This window comes from Artemia sp. Qi Xiang Cuo, chromosome 5 (assembly GCF_049724085.1).
Source record: "Artemia sp. Qi Xiang Cuo chromosome 5, ASM4972408v1, whole genome shotgun sequence".
Taxonomy (NCBI): Eukaryota; Metazoa; Arthropoda; class Branchiopoda; order Anostraca; family Artemiidae; genus Artemia; species Artemia sp. Qi Xiang Cuo.
In genome coordinates, this window is record NC_142798.1 from 76,906,944 (window position 1) to 76,927,852 (window position 20,909).

Here is a 20,909-nt window from a genome sequence, read left to right on the forward strand (position 1 = left end):
GGTGGGTGCAATGGGTAAATCTGAATGTTGAGAAAATTTTTCAAACTGGAAAAGTGACTTTTGCAGATTTGACTGTGCTATCGGGAAGGTGTTGCCGGATAACCATAACACTAGATCATCAGCATATTGTAGATTCGTGTGGGGTAGGTTCATGTCCCAGAGATATAGGGCAAATAGAAGGCAACTGAGGACTGCTCCCTGAGGTAGGCCTTTGGCTGTTGTCTTATGGGGCGAAGAGGCTGAACCAACACAAACGATGAAATTTCGAACTTCTGTGAACGATTTAATAAAAATACTAGCTTAGGTAATCCAAGGTTTGCAAGTCTGTTTAAAAGGATTTGGTGGTTCACATTGTCATATGCCCCTTCAAAATCTAGGAAAGCTGCTACTAGGACATTATTTTTGTGAGAAAGATTCATTTATTGCATTTGTTAGCAAAATGAATGCATCTGTTGAGGAGTGGTGTTTCCTTAATCCAGTTTGAGTGTGAGGGATCATATTATTTTTTCCAACAAACCAGAGGAGTCTGTGATAGATCGTTTTCTCCATTATTTTCCCCATCACAGGAGTAATCATTATGGGTCTATAAGACTCAGGGTTATCTTTTGGTTTATTTTTCTTTAGGATTGGTAGGAGGGACAAACATTTCCACATATTGGGGAAGCTAGAAGATGCCCAAGCATGATTATAACAATTTAGCAATTCTTGTTTGTATGAAGGTGTGAGATTCCTTATCCATGTAGGGTGTAAATTGTCACAGCTGCCACTAGTTATGGTTCTAATATGATGTATTGCATTATTCATTTCCTGGATTTAAAATGGATTAGTTATGCACTCAGATCCTGGGCGTGGTTGGTAGGAACTTGGATTCATAGGAATTGTGGACAGTTTGCTTTGATTATTTTATGTTAGCCTATTAATAAAAAGAGTTGCAAATAGGTTAGCTTTTCCATTATCATTGTTATAATGGGTATTATTATGTATAAGATCATACAGGAGTGGGTTGGGGGAAGTCTTTTTCCCACAGATATGGCTTATGACTTTATGTATAATTGACTCATGCGTTTCTCTGGAGAAATGATTTGCAAAATTATTCCAGTATTTATATTTAGCATCTATTATAGTCCTTTTTAGATTAGATTCTGCTTGTAATTTTTTTAAATATGTAGTAGGTGATGTTTTTCTTATGAATTAGGTCCTAGCTGCCTTTTTTATCCTCCATTTATTTAGGCACTAATTTGTCAACCATGCTTTAGGAATTTGTTTAGGGAATGTTTTCTTAGGTTTTGTCCTGGGGATAGCATGATTAGCTGTATTTATTATTAAAGATATCAAGGCTTCAGCATGTGTGTCAACTGTTGTGTTAGAAATGCATGAACTTTGGGTGAAACTTGTAATTTCATCATTTAGCTTATTTTGGAACATAGACCAATTTGCTTTAGTGTTGACATGCTTGGAGGTATGAGATAAAGTTTCAGAAGGTTCATTTAGGGAGCAACCAATAGCAAAGTGGTCAATACATAGACTATCAATTTTATTTATGTAAATTTTGTTCAAAAAATTTAATGACACAATTTGTAGGTCAATTGTGGAGAATCTGCCACTTTTGGGGTTGAAATATGTATTCAGATTTGGAGGGGTAGCAACAGCTAATTCATTATTATTAGAAGTCATATGCTCAATGAATTTACCAGCTTTATTTGCTGGTTTATTCCCCCACAAAAGGCTGTGGGCATTGAAATCACCACAAATAATGATATTTTTTAACATATTAAAATTATTTATATAATTAAAGAAATCCTTGGCATCTGTAGTTTGGCCATTAGGGTTATAAAAGCTTATTATGTAGGTTTTTAAATTATTCAGCAAAACACTGATACCAATTACATCAACATCATTTGCAAAATCTGGAAAATTGATGCCACAAAATTTTATATTATTATTAACTAATAAAGCTACCCTACCTCCTTTTCTCTCTGAAGATCTATCCTTTCCCTGGATAGTATATCCCAGAGACTTAATTTGTTGATTTTAGGTTAAATGAGTTTCCTGGAGGCAAGCAATATTAATCGAATTATTATTCATAAATGATATTAGTTCATTTAGATTATTTTCTGTGAGTGATCTTACATTCCATTGGAGTATTGATAAATGTTGTGTTGTTGATTTATTCTTTATATGACGGTGTATCAATGTTCAGCTTTGTTAAAAGTAAAGCAAGATCTTTTTTTGCTTGAATGAGCATATCATCTGGGATGTAGATTTTTGCCAATTCAGCAATAATTTTTGTTTTGTGTATATGTTTCAACTTCATGGCCTGCACAGCTGTGCAGTTTAAAATGAATAAGCATACGTCTGGGGTTTGTATTTTTGTTTGTGCATCCTGTTTTTCGCTTCAAGGGCTAATTCCTGGTAGTGTTTCCGGTTCTTTTCCTCTTTAGAGGGAGGCCAGACTGACCTCATCTCACTGGACAAGGAGGCTTGTTGGCTTGGTGATTCCTTCTGATAGGGATTTGAGCTAGGGGGCTTAGAAGATGGTGTTTTATATGGGGTGCTTGATGCATTGGGGGCATTTGACTTGGGGGTTTCGGTTGACGACGGGAGGTAAAACAACAGTTCGACTGTCTTTCTTCTGAAAAAGTCTTTAGAAAAACTCAGACGAGTAGATTTACAGATGGTGTACTATTTCGTATTTTGTGACATCTGTAAAAAAGTTGCTTGATGTAAAATTCAAAATAAAAGCACATTTTGAATTTGACATCTAAATGGAATTACCACCGTGTCCCAATTGGTTTGCCCCTGGTGGTTTTTGTGTTGATAAACAAGGAAGACTTGCATATGCTTCTAATGCTCGCGTAGTCATTATTACCCCAAAGTTACAAGAATGGCCTGATATTCACATCCTTCCAAAATGCCATGATCCCAAAGTAGTCTGTAAGTTATGTAGGCTAGCCATTACTATTTATAAATGAGTTAAAGCATGAAAAAATAGTTGAGTACATTTTGGTTTACTAGCAAAAGTGCACTGTAAAAACTTTCTTTAAATGGAATTAGGCTAATTTTGTGTGCTGAGCTTAGCCTATGCTAGGCCTAGGCTACTGCAATAGTATTATCAGGAATGGACTCAGACCCTAGCTAGGTTAATGTTCAGTCAAACTCTCAAGCTAATGTGCCCTATTGGCTAAACTTTTTGGTAAATATAGAGCAGTCATATATAGGCCTATGTAGCCTATATATATATGTATAGCCTATATATAGGCCTATATATGTATATACAAGTGATTTTTTACCAAATCATATTATTGACTTACAAATAAAGTGAATATACAACTTGATGCCTTTTTGTATGCTCTTTCCAAATATAATAATCATTTTTGTTGGAAATGAAGAATCACTCCACCCATATATACCAATTCAGGGTATATATTTGCACATTAGGGGGTGGCTAGAGTTTAAACTCACCTCCCATTTACATCAGAAATAGAAATAGATAACGCAATTCTTAAATTCAATTCTATTTTATTATTCTAGTTGTTAAACAGAACAGGAGAGAAAACTGCCCTGTTATCTTTTATATAATTGGAGTTGGAGCTGAATAACAGTAACTTAATCTAAGTGAAAATTGAATACAGGATTACTGGCCAATTTCATGTGGTAAAGCAGTTATTGGTACCTATATTTATCATTTCCAACTATTATCCATCCTTAAGTTTCTTTTCTCAAAGTGTGAATTCACTTACCTGGTCTTTGAAGTTACCTGGAAGATAAGAAGATATATATATATATATATATATATATATATATATATATATATATATATATTGAAAGAATTTGACCTTCACATCAAATATAACCCATTATACAAAATGTACAAAAAAGATGAGTCAAAACTTGGTTAAAAATTCAAGAATAAATAGATAACAATAAAATTAGGCCTAATGACTAGTTTCCCTGGCTATTATGCAACTCAACAAAACTCTTCCAATATCTTTCATCTTTAGTGGGGATGAGAGTTAGTTTGGGGACTTTTTGGGACTTTGTACAAGATGGTCTGTTGTGGGCAGGAAGGTAGGGTTTGGGGATGGTGGAATGTAATTGGGGAACAGACAAGGTCTTGATACCAAAACAAAGCCACAGGAGGTTCCTTCTCTCAGCAAACATGTGAGCTGGAACTTACCTAGTAGATAATGATATGGAACCTTCCCTTCACCATTTATGATTCTAAGTGCTCATTTTTGGACATTTTCAATCTTATAAATATGCTCTGAAGAAAGATAGGGGGGCCAGGAAACTTTGCATATATTTCACAATAACAAATGCTAGCTTATGTTTAAACAATGTGCAAATTTTATCACTTACAACCCTTTCCCCAGGGGTTTTGGGGAATTGTGTCATCCCCAGAGGCATAGCTAATGGAGTTTTCAAAAATGCTGAACCAATTGCACATCTCAAAATTTTGGTTGGATATCTTTGGGGGAAAAGGGAATAAGAAGGGGGCTATTTGCCCTTCAGTCTTTTTGATAGAACCCTCTCCCAATCCTCTAGGAGTATGGTTTGATTTTCCCCCTGAAAAAAAAATGAAGAAACATCCCAGATCTTTCTTCTGGCAGAAAATTCAACATTTTTGCAGATAGGAACTTGCCACCTCTACATAAAGATTCTCTGATGTGCGGAATCTGATGGTGTGATTTTCATTAAGATTGCTTCACATTTTGATGGTGTTTTCCCCCTTTTTTGAACATTAGGCAAATTTTCTCAGACTTGTAGCTTTTCATGGGTAACATTAAACTTAATGAATTTTATTTATTTAGAATCAGCATGAAAAACCAATTCTTTTGATGTGAATAATTATTATAAATATTCCTTTTTTCAGAATTTGACTTACTATTGGGCCAAGTCACTCCTTCCTTACAGTTTGTTACCACACACTTTTGATTATATTTTAGAGGTTTTCCTACTTGTTTTGGTTGGCAAAATATGCTTTTTATAGTATTTCTAGCAACATGAAAAAATTATTATAGCAAAACTAATTGGGATCAAACTATAAAAACAATCTCTGTCTTGTATTCTCCCTATAAGGAAACAATGAAGCATGTCCACTATCAATGCAATTTGTGTTGTAATGAATAGGTGTGATTCAATGCATTTTCACTATCAATGCATTTTCATTGGGGTGGACCTTTGATTGGCCCTGGCCAATCCACTAAATTAAGGCAGCTAAATGAGACAGTTGTCTCAATCCATATTTTCACACAGCCTACTGTTTGATATACAGGCAGTCAAAAAAGCAGCAAAAATTATTTTTGACAACTTATTTGGAAGTATTTAACAAATCTTCCTTGGTGTTTCAATAATTCTTGTTACAGAGCCACACTTGACCCCTCTAATGACTTTGAATTCCAATGCACTTCTTCTTCTTCTATTTAACAGAAGGCGGGCTTTTCAGTAAAACTATTTAGCCCTTTTCCTTTTGCTTCACTCTGTGGGCTACAGAGCTACTGGCTTGATTGCCACATATTTATTAGATATATTCAGATATCTTTCAGCAGATCTTTCGACTCTAGGAGTTCAAATATAAGATGATAGATGTTGATTTCTATGCTCTGTGTGCAGGTATAGTTGGCTAGGCTCTTGGCTGATAGTGGGATTTTGTGGTGTTTGAAGTATTTTAACAGTTTTCAAAGCAAGGTATGCTGTGCAGACGTCAGCATATTACATTCAAATAGGCAGTGGTCAATTGTTTCATTATTCATATTACAATACTTGCAAAGAGGGGACAGGGGAACTGAACCACTTGAATTAGAAAGCTTATATGAGAATGCAAGGAAATTTAGTCCATTTGTTCCAGAACAAATTCTATAATAAATTTTAGAAAGATACTTATTGGGAAAGGGGGAAAGGATAGGATTAATCTTATTAAAATTAATATCTGATAGCCTCCATCGGTAAATATCTCTAATCGGGATTGGTCTACCACTTGGCTGGTCAATATTTATAGCATTTTTTGCTGTTTCATGAACCTGATGATTACCATTTATGCCAGAGTGGCTAGGAATGTACTGAAAGTAAGTTTTTATGCCACTTGAAGCAAGATTATCAATATTACTGAGACAATGATAAGTGTCAATGTCCAACTTATATTGAGGAGCTGAGGCCAGCAACTCAAGGCTTGATAAAGAGTCGGAATAGATGATAATATTATTTGAATTTTCAATCAAAGGTTGGTTTTGCTTAAGGTGTTCTAATGCCATGATTATGACATTTAACTCAGCAGACATTATAGATAAATTATTAAATAATCTCTCGCCCATTGCAATTTTCAGGTGAGGAAGGAAAGCACCACTTGCAACCTTCTCATTCATTTTTGACCCATCAACAAATATTTGGAAGTGATTTTTATAGGTAATTGTATTAAGTTCTGCAAATTTTTTCTGGACAAAAGCAATGGGGGTTAAATCTTTATTCCATTTTGAAAATTCAGTATTTATTATGGGCACTGACCACTTCCATGGAGGGGATTGGGGGAAAGTAGGTGCAATAGACTTTGCTGGTACAGGGAACTTCTTTTGAATATTGGCATACTCATCTGCAATACCTCTATACATGGCTGGATTTCTTAACCAATTATGTAATGTGTGTGAGATATTTGATTCAATTTTTGTGAGATATTTTGTCAAGAGAAAGCTACGTCTCTCCCTTTATGTGGTTAGTCCACTCTTCATAAGCAGAAACTTGGTGCTTGTGGGTTTCCTAAGACCAAATATGAGACGTATTGTATAATTTTGTTTTGTTTCAATTTTTTGCATCTGGGTCTTTGCACATGCACCATAGACGATGAGCCCATAGTCAATATGGGGTCTTATATGTGATTTATAAAACTGGAGTAAGGTTTTCTCCTTACAACCCCAGGGTGTGGAAAGAAGTCTTTTTAGTATATTTGCTTTTCTATAACATTTTTTTATTGTGTTTGAAATGTGGAGGTGGAAATTAAGTTTTTGGTCAAGCATGAGACCTAGGTAATTAATATTATTATCTTCTGGAATAGTTGTTTTATTTAGAGTTAGTTTTGCATTAACATGGTTTCGCTTCCGGTGAAATTGGATTAATTTTGACTTGGTGGGTGCAATGGGTAAATCTGAATGTTGAGAGAATTTTTCAAACTGGAAAAGTGACTTTTGCAGATTTGACTGTGCTATCTGAAAGGTGTTGCCAGATGACCAAAGCACCAGATCATCAGCATATTGCAGATTCGTTTGGGGTAGGTTCATGTCCCAGAGATATAGGACAAAAAGGAGGCAACTGAGGACTGCTCCCTGAGGTAGGCCTTTGGATATTGTCTTTTGGGGTGAAGAGGCTGAACCAACACAAACAATGAAACTTCGCAATTCTATGAAGGATTTAATAAAGGATACTAGCTTAGGAGGTACTCCGAGGTTTGCAAGTTTATTTAAAAGGATTTGGTGGTTCACATTGTCATAAGCTCCTTCAAAATCTAGGAAAGCTGCCACTAGGATATTATTTTTTGAGAAAGATTCATTTATTGCATTTGTTAGCAAAATGAAAGCATCTGTTGAGGAGTGGTATTTCCTGAATCCAGTTTGAGTGTGTGGGATCATGTTATTTTTCTCAACAAACCAGAGGAGTCTGTGATAAATCATTTTCTCCATTATTTTCCCCATCGCAGGTGTAATCATTATGGGCCTATAAGACTCAGGGTTATCTTTTGGTTTATTTTTCTTTAGGATTGGTAGGAGGGACGAACATTTCCATATATTGGGGAACCTAGAGGATGCCCAAGCGTGATTATAACAATTTAGCAGTTCTTGTTTGTATGAAGGTGTGAGATTCTTTATCCATGTAGGGTGTATATTGTCATAGCTACTGCTAGTTTTGGACCTAATATGATGTATTGCATTATTCAATTCCTGGATTGAAAATGGATTAGTTGTGTACTCGGATCCTGGGCGTGGTTGGTAACTAGGGTTCATAGGAATTGTGGACAGTTTGCTTTGATTATTTGATGTTAGCTTATTAACAAAAAGAGTTGCAAATAGATTAGCCTTTTCAATATCATTGTCATAATGGGTATTATTATGCATAAGCTCATACAGGAGTGGGTTGGGGGAAGTCTTTTTCCCACATATGTGGCTTATGACTTTATGTATAATTGGCTCATTTGTTTCTCTGGAGAGATTATTTGCAAAATTATTCCAGTATTTATATTTAGCATCTATTATAGTCCTTTTTAGATTAGATTCTGCTTGTAATTTTTTTAAATATGTAGTAGGTGTTGGTTTTTTTATGAATTCTGTCCTAGCTGCCTTTTTTATCCTCCATTTATTTAGGCACTCATTTGTCCACCATGCTTTAGGAATTTGTTTAGGGAATGTTTTCTTAGGTGTTGTCCTGGGGATAGCATGATTAGCTGTATTTATTAGTAAAGATGTCAACGCTTCAGCATGTGTGTCAACTGTTGTGTTAGAAATGCATGAACTTTGGGTGAAACTTGTAATTTCATCATTTAGCTTATTTTGGAAAATAGACCAATTTGCTTTAGTGTTGATACATTTGGATGTATGAGATGAAGTTTCAGCAGGTTCATTTAGGGAGCAAACTATAGCAAAGTGGTCTGTACATAGACTATCAATTTTATTTATGTAAATTTTGTTCAAAAAATTTAAAGACACAATTTGTAGGTCAATTGTGGAGAAATTGCCACTTTTGGGGTTGAAATAAGTATTCAGGTTTGGAGGGGTAGCAACAACTAATTCATTATTATTTGAAGTCATATGCTCAATAAATTTACCAGCTTTATTTGCTGGTTTATTCCCCCACAAAAGGCTGTGGGCATTGAAATCACCACAAATAATGATATTTTTTAACATATTAGAATTATTTATATAATTAAAGAAATCCTTGGCATCTGTAGTTTGGCCATTAGGGTTATAAAAGCTTATTATGTAGGTTTTTAAATTATTCAGCCAAACACTTATACCAATTACATCAACGTCATTTTCAAAATCTGGAAAATTGATCCCACAAAATTTTATATTATTATTAACTAATAAAGCTACACCACCTCCTTTTCTCTCTGAAGATCTATCCTTTCTCAGGATAGTATATCCCAGAGACTTAATTTGTTGATTTTGGGTTAAATGAGTTTCCTGGAGGCAAGCAATATTAATTGAATTATTATTCATAAATGATATTAGTTCATTTAGCTTATTTTCTGTGAGTGATCTTACATTCCATTGGAGTATTGATAAATGTTGTGTTGTTGATTTATTCTTCATATAATTGTGTATCTATGTTCAGCTTTGTTAAGAGTAAAGCAAGATCTTTTTTTGCTTGAATGAGCATATCATCTGGGATGTAGATTTTTGCCAATTCTGCAATAATTTTTGTTTTCTGTAGTTGATGTATGTTCATGGCCTGAACTGCATTACAGTTTAGAATGAATAAGCATATATTTGGGGATTGCATTTTTGGTACTGATCATAGTTTTCAGACTTATATTCTTATTCTTCCAAAAATTTCAACTGTGATAATCTATATTTTGTAAAAGTAGTTCTTTAAAAACTGTCAAGGAATGTAATGCAGAAATTAGAAATCATGTACCACCTAAAATTCCACTTATACACCTTCACTTACTTTTGTCCTGCTACATGAGAAAAACATGTTCAGATCCTCCTATTTTTTATGAATCCAGATACTTAAAACTGAGAAGGTAGTATGGTATAAAGGATTTATGGAGCATTTTTATTAAGGAAATTAAGCCAATATATATATATATATATATATATATATATATATATATATATATATATATATATATATATATATATATATATATATATATATATATATATATATATATATATATATATATATATATTGAAAAAAATATTCTTGGTTTTCCTTAGTTTCCCAGTGACCTATTGGCAAACAAAGGCTCCATAAACCCTTCAAATCAAATTGGGAACAAAGAAATGGATCTTAAAAATTAGGACAACTGTAGACCAATCTTCATATAATTTCTAATTGGTTACAAATAGGAAAGAGCTGGAGTTACAACCTTGGATACCCTTTCTGAACCCTAATTTAGACTGTAGGTTGATCTGGGAAAGGGTTGTTCACTTAGCACATGTTTAATATTTTTCATTAGTTCTAAGTTATTCTTAGTGCAAAACAAACACATATATATTGTACTGGTAACCATGGTTGCCACCAGATATTGGCATGGAAATAGTGCGGCACTCCTTATTTCGAGGGGAAAGCCTTGCTAGCACCAAATATTGTAATGGAGTGCCTTGAAGTTACCACTACTGTACTGTAAATACAGAATATGTTATTACCCTTTTTACTGTATACCCTGCTCTAGGGTATGATAACATGATCAAATGGCCAAACTATAGGCCAAGGGTGCACCCAACCTGGGTCACCTCTAATATCTCTATCTATCTCTTTGGAGGGTAAACAGACCCCCCCCCCTGTCAATATAATAAATGATGGTATGTCTTGCAACTCTTTTCCTACCCTGTCTGGGTTCCTGGAAAAATATTCTACACAGCTGTAGAAAATAGCTTACTTGTATTCTTCCAAAAGGGCTCAAAACACATTTATCACCTGTGAAAAAAAAGGACTCCCTAAGCTGGGTCTCAAATGCAGACTAAAAACTAAATCACTATTTCAATACAACAAACTTGGTATAGGGGTGGACCTTTGATTGGCCCTGGCCAATCCACTAAATCAACATTCAAATCCCTGGCTTCTTTTGTGTATTATTATCTTTCAATGGCCTGGAGCAGGAAGACCAAAATATAATTCAGCTTGAAAGCTTATTTATTAGAAAAGAATCAAGCTTAGCAATGAGAATTTAACTTATCATTGAAAATTGTACTATAGGCAAATCTAAGCAAAGGTAACTATCAAAAAGAAAACAGGTCATTTATCTGAAAAGAAAAGAAACAGGGATGAAACCCCAACACCTCCCCTTGTAAGACAAATCACCACCTACGCACCACCCTTACATACATAAACAATGAACTTCAACTTTACAAAATCCATTTGCCTTCTTTCTTCCACCAGCGTCTGTGCTTCCACTGCTTGGTTCTGGATCTGTCGCCATCCACACGTCTCTACTGTTGAACCATCATGGTCTATATTGTATGGCATCCACATGTGGTTTTGAAAATTGAAGTCCACAAGATTAGCAGAAAATAATCGCACTTAGCATGATTAAAAATATCAATTTTCTTCATCTCACAAATTACATTAAGAGAAGCAGAGAATCAATTTCTGGCAAATTTGATGGTGCCAGTCATCATGAAAAATTGGCTGAACTAGTCTCTTAATTTCCATCAATGGAAAAAAGACCACACCTCAACTAAAACACAAATTGCCCCATGGCATAATTTGAAATCTTGTATGGCCAAAAGTTCAAAGGCCTTTGAAAACAATAGGGGTACAGGGAAATCAGCTAAAAGTGTGAGTAAATCAATAATCAATTCATTCTGGGTCTCCTCCCCTGGAATAATAAAATCAAGAATAGGCATTTATGCTAACCAAAGATAAAATTTTGTTTGCATGTCTCAAGGAATAAGGTTTGCAGGAAATAACTGTTGATTCCCACAAAGAGTAAAAACTGTGAATAGGGCTACTGGGCAAAGGTTTTGGTGAAATATGAAGTGACTGGGAGAGAGTATCCCCCAAGGACTCAAGATCAGAGAGGCAAAATCTTGGTAACAGGGCCACAACTGGCCAACCAGTTGTTCATTGAGCAAGTTGTTCATCATTCATGGCTCCCAAAAGGGGCTTTTCCCCCAAAAGAGATTAAATATCCCTTTGAATTAATAGGACTAATCTCAGATTCCTTTCAAAGCTTTTCCAATCCAACCCAACATTCAATATATCTCAACTTTTCTTCAACTCATTGTAGGTCTTTCAACTCTATTTTATGATCATCTTGTTTTATTCCCAAAGGGTCTTGGACCTCTTTGTCCCTCCTATTATTTATTTTATTTATGTTAGCTAGGCATAGCCCATCTAATTTTTATTTTTTGCCACTGCAGGCTGAACCTGCAAATTTTGTCTCTTGTTTGTGTTTATCTTTTTATTTCTACTTTTCTCAAATTTTTCAATCACGCAAATTAAATCATCATTTAATTTGAATTGGACTCCAGTGTCACCATCTTTGACTGCATTTCTTTATTGTAATTCTGTTTAATATATTTTTCTATTTTTTAGTTTTTTTTTGTTGTAATTATAAATAAATTTTCATTGAATGGGAATTGAATTCCGACATTTGGTTTGTCATTTTGTACTAAAATTTCGTCTCATTTTTCTCTGGTACAATCAGTGCTTGATTTCGGCATATACTTGTTGACATCTCATATTTGGTAAAAGTGTTCTGAAGTTTTCTATTTTTTGAAAATTTTCTCAAAAAATGATTTTTGCACGTCTTATTTTCAATATTATGTGGCTTAGCTACTTCTGCATCCTATTTTTCTGGACTATCAACAATTTGAACTGGAGTATCAAGCATTTTGTTTTTTCAACAGGGTGGCTTAGCTTCCCATTTTGTTTTATGGGCTGGTCCACCTCCCCGCATAGGCTAGGCCTAGTCAACAAAGTAGCATGTTTTTTTCTGTCTTAGTGTAGTTATGTAATTTTCTCACTGTTAAAGAAGTCGCTTTTAAGGATAGGAGATTTCCAATATCCCCAAAGTCTCCTCCTACCAAAACATCAACTGCAAGAGTAGGTACTAAGCCTACTTTTATCGTTTTTCTCTGGACTGTACTGTCTTTCCTTGCAATTTCTATTCTAACCCAAGCAGACATTGGTGCTCATCTCCATAATAACATAATGTTGTAATCTTATTTTTATGGTCTATCTCCGTTCTATTAATTAGTTCAGTTCGCACATAAGTTTGGTCACTGCAAGAATCGATTGCCATTTCAACTAATTCCCCGTTTAATTTTCTGTATATTTTATGCGACTTGGCAAACACTTAATTTTTTTCATTATTATGGGCCATGGCCCAGGCTGTCGTTTTATGCAGTTTTTGATAATCTTTACTGGGGTAGTTTCTTGCAAAATGCCCTGTAGTACCACAGTTATAGCAAGTTACTTCTCTTTGCTTGTGCTGAAATGCATTTTTTTGCTCTTTGTTATAGTGCCTATTTTTATTATACTTTTCATATTGAAATATCTGTGTCCTCGACTTCCTCTCTTATATCGGTCCACCTATTCGCGAGTTATGCCATTTCTTCGCTTTTTTTCGGTTTCTTTTCTTTTAAATATATTCTCAATTCTCTGTGGGGATTTTTAAAAAATTGTTCCATGACTAAATTTTTCTATCACTTTGGTCATCTTTTCTTTCATCTCTTCTGGGTCTTCTAACAATCTATATTTCTCTAGCTCCAGCCATTTTAAATACATATCTTTCAGTTTATACCAGTATTCTTTGTAAGTTTTGTTTTCTCGTTTTCTTTTGTGTCTAAACCTTCTTTGAAAGTGCTCGGGGGAGAGTTGAAACTCCTCAAAAATGGCTTGTTTTAGTTTTTCAAAATCTCCTGAGTGGTGCATTGGTAATGCCCTAAAAACAGTTTGTGCTTTGTAGTTAAGGAAGGGCTGTATTGCTGTCACCCAGTTTTCTCGTGGCCATTTGCTTAATTCCGCTGGGTTTTTTTTTTTCCAAAATTGTATATGTATAAATGTACATCTTCATTTTCTTTCATTGGTTGAAGGTTTATTGCCTGCATTAACCCCACTGTAGACGATCTCTGAGGCTCTTGGGAATTTCTCCCTGAGATCATTTCCATTACGTGTTTTCTTTCCCCTCTGTCTGCCTCCTCCTTTTTTTTCTTTGGCTACTCTCTCTTTCTTCTCTATCTTCCTCCTCCTTTTGTCCTCTTGCTATTCTAATATTCATCTCTTTCTACTCTCTAGCTATTCTCTCTTTCTCTCTTCCTTTTCTATCTTCCTCCTCTTTTCGCTCTCTGGCTATTCTTTCTTCCTTCATGAAATTTAATATATATTGTGTCATATCTACATAACTAGGCCTACTTTTTCGCGACCTCCCCCCCCCCTGCTGGGCATTGAGCTTCTGCTACTCCTGCTACTTGATCTACTCTGATTCCTTCTGTCACTATATCCTCTTAATTCGTTTTCTGAGTCTACTCTTTCTCTATTTGTATTTTCTCTTACCCTCAACTCCCCTTCATTTTGCTTAGCATCTGAGAGGTGAGTTGGTTTTGTTTTCCTCGTATTTTCATATAACAATTTTTCTTTGTGTATTACTGCCACTGTTTCTATTTTATATTCTCTCATATTATCGGTTGTGCTCCTTCCCGATTGTATTCTTTGTACTCCCATATCTATTGCCTTTATCTGGGAATAGTTCTTTTTGAATATGCCATGTGTTCTTTTCTCCCTCTACGGTTTGTACTAGAGATTGTTCTATTCTTGACTTTGTTTTGAAGTTCCCTCTTTCCTACGTGTCAGAAATGTCTATTTCTCCCCCTGAGTGATAGTCGGTTCTACCTGATGGTGAATTCCCTAGGGTACTTCTAGCAGGAGTCGCATATAAATGTGAATCTGAATACGATTTTTTCTGGTTCACAATGATAGCTTTTTTCGAATTCATATCTAATTCTTTTAACTATTGTCCTTTTGCTGATCTTGTGTGAATCTTCTGTCTATCCGCCATTATTTCAAAATTCCACAATCAACTATTAATTCAACTCAGATGAAAAATTCCTTCTCGACTTGTCAAGTTAACTTCCTGTTTTATCTCGTGATAAATTGGTATGTCTCAATTTGCTGATTATTTTCGCACGCTGATTACGTGCGCGATATATTTGCAAAATTCTATTTTACTCTGACTAGGCAACGCCCATTCAGATCTTCGTACTCTTTTTAATTGATTCCGTATTTTTCCGCAATATATTTGCATGTACTCACAATAGGCTACTGTGTTGGCTAAATTAAATCGTCTTTTCGGTAAACGCGGATTCTTTTACTATCAGTGTTACTGATAGGACCTGTAGTATCTGCCACCAAATATTGTGTTGGCACCAATGCTGGCACCAAATATTGTACTGGTAACCATGATTGCCCCCAGATATTGGTGTGGAAATGGTGCTGCACCCCTTATTTGGAGGGGAAAGCCTTGCTAGTGCCAAATAGTGTAATGGAGTGCCTCGCGGTTACCCCTACTGTACCGTAAATGTAGAGTAAGTTAGTACCCTTTTTACGGTATACCCTGCTCCAGGGTATGATAACATGATCGAACGGCCAAATTCTAGGCCAAGGGTGCGCCCAATCTGGGTCACCTCTAATATCTATAGCTATCTCCTTGGAAGGTAAACAGACCCCCCTGTCCATATAATAAATGGCGGTATGTCTCGCAACTCTTTTCCTACCCTGTATTGGTTCCTGGAAAAATTGTCTACATGGCTGTAGAAAATAGATTACTTGTATTTTTCCAAAAGGGCAAAAAAAAAAAACATATCAACTGTGAAAAAAAAAAAATACTTCCTAAGCGGGGTCTAAAATGCAGACTAAAAACCAAGTCAGTAGTTCTATACAACGAACTTGGCGTATGGATGGACCTTTGATCAGCCCTGGTCAATCCGTTAAAATCAACATTCAAATCCCTGGCTTCTTTTGCATAATATTTTCTTTCAATGGCCCAGAACAGGAAGACCAAAATAGAATTTAGCTTGAAAGCTTATTTATTGAAAAAGAATCTAGCTTAGCAACGAGAGTTCAACTTATCATTGAAAATTGTACTATAGGCAAATCTAAGCAAAGGTAATTACCGAAAAAAAACAGGTCATTTATCTGAAAAGAAAAGAAACAGAGGTGAAACCCCAACAGTTGAGTGCAACTCAACTTTTTCACACTAGTCCTGTCATATCTCTTCTAATTTTATTGCTGTTTTCTCCCAATTTTTCAGAAAAGAGCTTATTTAAGAGCTAGAACAATAGAAACCAGTCAGTTGTATGAAAAAAATTAACTAAAAAAAAAATAAAGAAGACCTTGGTGATATATATTTTGATAGAAACCTGTGAATTGTCAAAATATAACTATAAAAAGAAAGAAAAACTATGATAATATATATGAAAATAAGCTATGACAATAAAAACCAGTCAGTTGTCAAAAATGTAACTAAAAGAAAGAAAGAAAAACTATGACAATAGAAACTAGTCAGTTGTCAAAAATATAATTAAAAAAGAGGAAAGTTGTGACAATAAACTATGACGATAGAAACCAGTCAGTTGTCAAAAATATAATTAAAAAAAAGAAAGAAAAACTATGACAATGTACATGATAATAGAAACCTGTCAGTTGTCAAAAATATAACTAAAAAAAGAAAGAAAACTTTGACAATGTATATGACAATAGAAACTAGCCAATTGTCAAAAATATAACTAAAAAAAAGAAAAATTGTGACAATACATATGCCAATAAACTATGACACTAGAAACCAGTCATTTGTCGAAAGTATAACTAAAAAATGAAAGAAAAACTATGGCAATGTATATGACGATAGAAACTAGTCAGTTGTTAAAAACATAATTAAAAAAAGAAAGGAAAATTTTGATGATATTCGTGACAATAAACTATGACAATAGAAACCAGTTAGTTGTTAAAAACGTAACTAAAAGAAGAATATAACTAAAAAGATAACAAAAAAAGAATATAAAAAAAAGAAAGAAAAACAACACATAATCGTCATTTGTCATTGATTGCATGTATTTTAAACAATGTAATATCATAATTGGTAAATATTTTTGATGTTGTTTCTTAACGTATTTAGTAATTTTTCTCCTTATTTCAGCCATGTTGTCTTCCAGTCAATCCTCTCTTTTTTTAAAACGAAAGAAGGGATCAAAACTTGGCTGCAATTGCTTTTGTAGGCTAGTATATTAGTCCTAATTGGTTACACAATCTTTAAACAGAGCCTGAATTAAGGTTCCTTCACATTGAAAACGTAAGACTTTACGTTACGTTTAGTCCTAAGGTTGTTACGTTTCATGTTACGGGTCTTACGTTTATGTTCCTTCACACCGAAAGTCTTTCCTTCACACTGCAACGTCAATTTTCAGCGCTACCCATGCAAAAAAGTGGTTTTCCTTGTTGTGCAAGGAAGCGGGCTGTAATTTCCTTGTTCTAGGATTTTGACCATACGGACTCCAGCGGTATACTTTTCATTTTGATCTGATGCCATTTTAGAGGGGCTTCAGGCTTTTTTTTTTTAACCTCTTGAAGTGAACACTGGCAAAGGGAAAGGACACTGCATGGCAGTTTACAAATTTCTCTAAATCTGTTTATTTTTTTCTTTAGTTTAAGTTTCATGGCAGGCATGTCTTCTTACACATTTTTAATAGCTTTATGTTAAAAAGCGTCTCTTTAAATTGTTTTTCACCATATCCCATAGAATTTTGACACCTAATTATAGCTATTAGATTTTTTTTTTTTAAAAGAAATCTATAACCAGTTACTACATTTCAAAACAAAACCATAGAAATGTCAAAAGTATTTTCTTATATCATGTTTTTACTCTGGTACTAGTGTTATTATTATTAATTATTCATATTGCTGGAATATTTATTTTTTGTAGACCTACTAGACATTTTTTTCATATAATTTAATGCTTACCTTAAAGAGAGAAAAAAAAGCTTTATTAGGTTCATCTATAAAAATAAAAATACACTGAATGATTAAAGTATTTTTTAACTGCCTTCATGATCTCCATTTGCAACTCTAATTTTGAGTCATCTGGTTCTTTATTCAGATGAGATAACAGTGATTGTAGACCACTCCAGATCATGCTGGTCATTGCTGTTTTTTTTGTCAATTGCTTGCTGTTCCTTCAGGTCTGTTTGATCTCTAGACCCTGTCTTTGTTCTATTATGAGTTTTATTTTGGCTTGTTGATCCATATATTTGTTGCCTACTAGAAGCTTGGGAACTTTGGATATCCGTTTGATTGTTAATGAGAGTTTTTTCACTAAGGGTAATAAAATCAGCATCATTCACTTCAGCATAGTTATATTGTTGGCACCCCCTGCACACTCTGAATAAATTTCCACTGATATATTCTCATCTTGAACAGTGTTCCCTTTTGTCTTATGGTTCCTTTCAATTATATGTTCCGAAAGTAAGTTCATTCTTTGTACAAGCTTTTCGTCTTCTGGCTTTAAGCTTATACTAGCACCAGATCCAATTTTAGATCTCCCTTTTTTCTTTAGGTAGACTTAGTGGCCTCTCAGGTTCTCAAGCTCCCCCATCTTTTCATAAGCTCATTAACTAGAAAAAAACACAATGATTACTAAATTTTTCAATTTTTAAACTTTAAACATACTCATTTTATATCCCAATTTTTATTGCAGCTTATTCATAAAATATATTGTGGAGATTTAGTTAATTTTTCTCCTCAATAGCACAAACTTCATAGCTAATTAATTCTATGGAGCAACAAAAAAAGAATTTTTGGACCACAGAAAGTCAAGGATCACTTAGAAAAGAAGTAAAATTTACTGTGCCTTAAATCAAATTTATGTAGTACTTTGCTTTGTAGTACAAGTACTTTGCCTACACCCAATTATACAACATTTGTTAGGGTACTAACTGAATTAATATCATTTCTTTACTAATATAATAGCTCAATGCATAAATACTCAATAGACTCTACTGTATTTCCATTTGCTTATCAAAGTTGAGTGTCACTTAAAACATGTTGGTGATGGGCCAAAAAACCATGCATATTCAGTGTCCTGATTTGAAGCTTTAAAATACAATACAATTTGTTGTGTTTGTATCAAATTTTAAGGTTTCTTTGGGTCCAACTAAAGTTAGTCAAAATCAACTTTTACTTGAAAACAATATCCACACACAGGTGTTTGGGAAATGAGGACATTGTATTTACTATTCTCTTTTTTTCCTTTTTTCAAAGTTTATATTTTTCTATGACATTTTTCCTTCCTTTCTGACAAAGTTCTTAAAGATCACACATTACATAGATATAATGACCAAAAATTATTTCCAACTATGTTATTCAAATCTTTTTACTAAATGGTTTTATCCTTCATTTAAATTCTTAGTAATGTTTGGTAGTTGATATATCTATCTGTGTCAATAAATCCATACAAATATATTTCAACACCACAGGAAATATTGCTGTAGCCTACTGTGAATACGCTGTCTATTGTGAATTCCATAAATATAATTTTCACATGTTGGAAATGTAAATAAAGTGTTGGTGTAAAAAAATAAATTTAAGATATATAGCCTATTGCCTATGTTATAAACAAAAGTTTACAGATCATTGATGCTTGTAATATTTTTGTACTTATTTCCAATCAAAACTTAGGTAATATTGTACAGTTTTATCATTTTGAGAAAAAACAAATAGCCTTAAATAGCCCATAGTGAACCCAATCATGGGGAATGGCAATACAATGCAAGGTAGCATTACAGATCAGCAGCTTTGTAGAAGAAAATGGCTTAATAAACTTAAAAGTATACCATTAGATTCCTTGTTTTATGCTTTTTTCCTGTATCACATGTGTTTCTGACAGTGCACCTTATCTTCCCTAATGGTCCTGGATATATCCCTTAGATAGCCTATATAAAACTTCTATATTGCCCAAGAAATTAACTTAAAGTCTTTATTTTTTCTCAATGATCCTAAATCTTTTTCATTATAGAGGATGCTGAGATACTAGATAAAACTATCTAATTAATTGTACCAAAGTAGGTTAGATCCTAATATAAATTTCTTCTTGCTTCAACCTCATAAAGAACATTTTAAATCCTGAGCTAAGTTAAAAAACTAATCTCCTAAATATCATTTTTAATGATTAACTGTACCACAAAAGGTTTTATTTTAACCTCAACCCCAAAAAGAATTAAAAAAAATTAGCAACATTTATCAAAGTATAGCCTATCCTAGCCTAGGCCCACAAATCAAGACAGTCTATACTTACTACTTTCTTTCCTGCTGATGAAAAACTTGGCTCAGACTTTCCAAAGAATTTAGTTTAAATTGATTGTCCTTGAAAACAGGGTCCTTTGAGCTATATAACCTTTTCTAGCTTCTGCAAACTCAAATATTTTTTCATCTAAGTTCCATTTTGCTCAAACGTAAACGTAAGAAGTTGAAATATTTTGAACTGCTTCCGTCAGACCTCTAGCATTGCGATTTGACTTACGGATACGTTAACGTAAGGTCTTACGGAGGGTTATGAGTCTTACGGAAGGCTTACGGAGTTCAGTGTGAAGGGGAGAACGGAAAGCCGAAATTCAATGTGAAGGAACCTTATGCTTGCTAGAGATTATTTTCATATTTTGTGAAATTTAAAAGCAATTATAAAATGTCAATTAAAAGGGTTTGAAAGAATAAATAGGGATATTTAAAGGTTCTTTTATAGTTTTTTTATTTCTTTTTAGTTTTTTTTAGTTCTTATTAGTTCTATTTAGTTCTATTTCTTTTTAGTTCCTTTTAGCTTTTTAGTTCTTTTATATTTGGCTAAATATAACGGCTAAAAATAGAGACAACTATTATATAAACATTATAGGTATGTGAACCTCAAAATTGGAATTTTTAGAAAGTCACACAAAAGAAACTGTGCAGAATATATACTTTCAAGGCCATGTTTTGTTTTAAAATCCCACTTTTCTGAATGATTGATCATATATTCCACTAGATATTCAAAATAAGAATATTAAAGACAAAAAATGCTAAAGCTGCATAGACTGCATAAACTAATAGCATGATTGCAATATTGTTGGAAATTTGTCTCTAAGATACAATCTGGTGCCAAATAGGGAATGTTGGATGACCGAATAGAATGAATTCTAAGCCAAACAGGAAAAGACAAAAAAGGGTAATGAACTCAG

At 33.9% G+C, this 20,909-nt stretch overlaps 1 protein-coding gene across 1 annotated transcript in view; it reads left to right on the forward strand.

Annotated features, from left to right (window-relative positions):
• Positions 1-2,727: 2,727 nt before the first annotated feature.
• LOC148952551 (gem-associated protein 5-like) overlaps positions 2,728-20,909 on the forward strand; it is a 73,053-nt gene continuing 54,871 nt past the window's right edge. Inside the window, exon 1 of the mRNA XM_089089009.1 lies at positions 2,728-2,934. Within this exon, the coding sequence (XP_088945135.1) occupies positions 2,766-2,934 (169 nt within the window). The 5' untranslated portion in view covers positions 2,728-2,765. The remainder of the gene's footprint in view (positions 2,935-20,909) is intronic.